Source organism: Penaeus chinensis, chromosome 19 (assembly GCF_019202785.1).
Source record: "Penaeus chinensis breed Huanghai No. 1 chromosome 19, ASM1920278v2, whole genome shotgun sequence".
Lineage (NCBI taxonomy): Eukaryota > Metazoa > Arthropoda > Malacostraca > Decapoda > Penaeidae > Penaeus > Penaeus chinensis.
This window is the reverse complement of record NC_061837.1, coordinates 22,083,727-22,088,249: the sequence shown is the minus strand read 5'-3', so window position 1 is coordinate 22,088,249 and position 4,523 is coordinate 22,083,727. Positions and strand designations below refer to the sequence as shown.

Genomic DNA, 4,523 nt, shown 5'->3' with positions numbered 1-4,523 from the left:
TATTACCTGATGTTGCCGAGTGCAATTAAACTAAGGAGAGAGAAAGTTTAATAGGGTCGCATCGGCGTGACCTTTGACGTGATTGAGTTCTCACAATGAATGTTTTTTCCTTCTCTTTTTTCTGTCTTTGTGGGCACGGGCACATCCTCCCGGCCGCTCTTAGGTCATAGAGGGCACCCATGTAATGCCCCCACTCACTCGCAGGCAGGGCATTAGCGGGGCAGGCTGGGGGCATCACTTCTGTTTTCCCTTCGGGCGGTTGGTGGCGAGACCGGGAGCTGTTAAGCGCATCGTCGGCGCCGCGGCCGTGCTCGCGCTGAATCCGTCGCCATCGGTCTCGTCTTTATCTGTGTCTCTGTCATTCTTCCCTCCTCTCCTCCCTTCCCTCCTTCCCGTCTGCTTCGCCCTCTCTGCCCTCCCTCCCTCCCTTTTCCTCGCCCTATTTTTCTTCTCTCCCTTCCTTCTCTTTCGTCTGCTTTTCGCTTTTCCTCGGCCTCCCTTCCCACCCTTCCTTTTCTCTCTCGTCTGCCTCTCCCTTTTCATCGCCCTCCCTTCCCTCACTTTCGTCTCCCTCCTCTCTCTCCCTTTTCCTCGCCCTCCCTCCCCTCCCTCCCTTCGCCTTATCACGTGCGGTTCCAGCATCCCACGTTATCTGCGGTGGTGAACGTGATGCCCCGCGGGCGGACTGCGGGCGGGGGCGAGGGCAGGTCGTGACTCCCTCTCATGCCCCCTCGCCTTCCTCACCTCCCCCCCTCTCATGCCCCCTCACCCTCCTCTTCTCTTTACCCCCTTCCTCTTCCCGCCTTTCTTTAGCCTTTCCTCCGTTTTTTCTTCAGCCTCTTCTCTTCTTTTCACCCTCTTCCTCCTTCTTCCCTCCCTCCTTCCTCCTTCCCTCTTCATCTCTTCACCCTCTTCCTTCTTCCCTCCTTTTCTCTTCACACCTTTTTCCTCCTTTCCTCTTTTCTTCACCCCTCCTCCTTTCCTCCTCCTTCCCTCTCCCCACACCCCTCCTCCTTCTCTCCTCCCGCCTCCCCCCTTCTCCCCCGCAGACATCACTCGAGCGACTCTCTTAGTGTGGATGTCCCCGGGTCGACCGCGCCCGCCCTCGGCATTGGCTACGATCACGCACGCTTCCTTTGACTCCTTTGTTGTATGGGGGGGGGGGGGGTTATATCTTTCTTTCTCTCTTTATTTATTTATTTTTAATTTTTTTTACTTCTTTCTCTTTCTCTCTGTCTGTCTGTCTGTCTGTTTTGTTCTCTTTCTTTCTTTCTTTTCTCTCTTTCTTTCTGTCTGTCTATTTTCTCTTTCTCTCTCTCTCTCTCTCTCTCTCTCTCTCTCTCTCTCTCTCTCTCTCTCTCTCTCTCTCTCTCTCTCTCTCTCTCTCTCTCTCTCTCTCTGTTTCACACAATCGGACAACCTCGAATCATTATTATGTATTAGATTAATTTACCGAACTCTTGTCATCCTTCTAACTGTTTTTGTCTCTCTCCTTGCAGACTATGGCCGCCAGAGGAAACGACTGCACTCGACTTCGAAGTCCGAGGAGGGCGAGAGCGAGGTCACGCCCCGGAAGAAACCCGCCCTCTCGCTGCACTCCTCCTCCGAGTAGCTCTCAGCCCTCGAGGACAAGAAGCCGCCGGTGCTTCCCCACTCGTCTCCCTCTGGCCTCGGGTGTCTGTGAGGTCCGTCCCTCTCGAGAACTTCCCCCGCCGTCGAGAACTTCCCCCGAACTCGTCCCTGTCCCTTGGTCGTCCTGGTGAGGTGGTCGGCGGGAGTGTCCGACGTCTGAAACGCGCACGCACGCACGATCTCTCTCTCTCTCTCTCTTTCTATGTCTATGTCTATGTCCTCTCCGCGCCTGTGATTCGCATGGCATTACTTCCCCCCCTGTGTCTTCTTATATAGCTTTCTAAACGAGGCTCAATACACGGAGTCGTAAATTTATACTTCAGGCGATATTTATAGACAGTTGTAATGTAAAATGTGATTCATTTACACTAGCGGTGAAAGGATCCAGGCCAGCCCAAGCACGGCGCCGCCCGCCTAGAGGAAGGCTGTCGCGCTTGGAGGCCAGAAAACAACCAGAGATCTGTTGGAATATCGCGGTCTGTTGCCCTGGTTGCATTTGCTGTTTGTCTCATCTGATGTATTTTATTTTTTTATTGATTTTTTTTTTGGTGTATAGATGGAAACGTTTGTCTTTCAAGCCTCCCCTTCGGCCTGTAGTTTTACGCAGGTGTTGCCTACAACACCCGTAAAACATTACACTCAGTTATTGGAATATTCTTGTGCATTAAAACGTTCTTGCATATTGCAATCAATATGCCACGAACTGACAAAACCCAAAGTGCAATCAGCAAGCCGAGGGGAGTACATCTTTAGGCTAGTCAACTGTATTTATTTGTAATTTAAATTAATATTATGTATTGTAGAACATCAAAAGATTTATTCGTTAATGTTGTTTGCTGCAATAGAGGAAACTACTTTAAGCTAGATTCTGGAGTGAATTCGGAGATGAAAGTGAGCCAAATATTGTATCTACGAGAACAGGAACGTATGTCTCATTGGAAGCTTGTAGGCCTAGATGTACTGATGTACTAAAATGAAGGTGTAGAGCAAAAGGTGGTCAGGCTCACTGACGCAGCCACGTCCCAATCTCGATGGCTGGAAAGTAGACTAAGTTATATTTAGTGGCCAAAACGTATCAGGTTATTTGCTGGAGGAAAAGGAGACCCGAACCACAGGTCTTGGTGGTAGTGAAATAACTCCTAGTGTTAGCGGCCTCGCGCGTCGCGGCCTCCGGTCTGCAGGCCACGGCGCCGGAGCGACTCTCGGGCGGAGGCTTCGCGGGAGAGTCTCGCTTCTGCGTCCTCGTCGTGTGTCATTCGATCTGTCACGTGAGCGAGTGACTCAGATGGGGACCGAGAATGGAGTCTCCGGGAAGCCCTGGTCATGTGACTGCCGCCGCCGCCGCCGCCGTGGCCGCCCCCGGACGGCCCTCCGACGCGTCGCCGAGGCCCACATAGAGTAAGCTGGTGTAGGGCGCAGGGCGTCACGCGCAGCGCCTCGGAGTCCCCTCGGGCGCTGCCGGCGAGCCTCTGCTTGTACTGAATCATGGTTTATAAACTTAATGATCTCATTGTATATCGTACAACTTTTTTAAGTTAACCAACTTATAGTAATATTTGTATGAAAGGAAGAAAGAGTGTGAAGTGACTAAATATTTGAGCATTTTCTCGCTCTGCGTGGAAGGCTGTGGCGAGAGTTGCGTCGTTGCATCAATTCTCAAGAGAGTGCTCTTTGCAACGTCAGCTTTTGCGTTTACTTTGTATGGCAGTTTGCAGCCGCGTGATCAAAGGAGGCGGTTGAGTGTGAGCGTGTGGTTGTCCAGATATGACGCATCTGTGAGAGCAAGAGTCGCATGACTTGTTTGATGAAGTGTATGGCAGTGTGTGACCCAGCTAGCGTCTGGGGCGTCAGGTGGCCGTCTCCAGTGGCTCATGCAATACCCGGCTTCTAGTCCAATGTCCTCCTTGAGAGGGATTTCCCACTCGCTCTCTGCTCCTCGACCGGGAGATGAGAAAGGTTTATATATTCTTTATTTTACATGTATTTACGATTTTTTGTTTGCTCAGTTGACAAGGTTACATGGCTCAGTGGGAGAAATCTGTGGTTCTTTCTTTCACGACGAGAGGAAAGGATCATCTGAGAAAACCTAAAGATAACTTTTAAAAAATGTACTTCGTGTCAAAATCAATATCCAGATCCAACTTTTTATCAGTAAATAAAAAATACAACCAATTTAGAATACCCAGTCACCACGCCCGTATCCGATCAAGCGCCGCCCCGAACAGCGGGCATAACGCGAGGCGGAACGTGAGGGGAAAAAAACTGTTTACTTTAGTGTGATACTTGGTTTAAGATAGGGAAAAAAAAATGTATTTCGTCTAGTTGGAAATAATATCTGGTCCTGGGTGAAGGCACACATTCGCTGTATGTTTGTGTGATACTTCCCTTCAAAAAATATGTTTATATATATGTATTTTGTCTAGTTGGATCACAGTTTTCTCCCGCTGGTCATGGTCAATTGTAAAATCAAAATAATATTTAATTCCGGTTCGAGAGCGAGGAGTGATGGTAACAATATTGTTTGAATTTAATATAAGTGTTGGTTAAATGTAAGACTGCTGATAAGAAGCTTTATACAATTATATGTATATTTTTACTCTCAATGAAAAAGTGCAGTAATATAATTATTCTTTAATTTCGTTGTTTTTCTTACACCCCAAACAAACAAACAAAATAATAATAATAAATAAACATTTTTTGAAAAATATATATACACAGTTAAAATAAAAACAAAGAAATCTCACAAAAAAAAAAATCGTTATAGAACTCCCAGACCCAATTCCGCAGACCCCACGGCAGAAATGGGTCTGCTGGATCATGTAAAAGGCAGACGTGTCGGTGGATTTCGTGTGAACCAATTTGCCACACGAATGTCTGCCGCGGCCCTCCGC

At 48.5% G+C, this 4,523-nt stretch overlaps 1 protein-coding gene across 1 annotated transcript in view; it reads left to right on the top strand.

Annotated features, from left to right (window-relative positions):
* LOC125035093 overlaps positions 1-4,267 on the top strand; it is a 13,061-nt gene extending 8,794 nt beyond the window's left edge. The window contains exon 2 of the mRNA XM_047627239.1: positions 1,500-4,267. Coding sequence (XP_047483195.1) covers positions 1,500-1,612 — 113 coding nt within the window. The 3' untranslated portion in view covers positions 1,613-4,267. The remainder of the gene's footprint in view (positions 1-1,499) is intronic.
* The last annotated feature ends 256 nt before the right edge of the window (positions 4,268-4,523 follow it).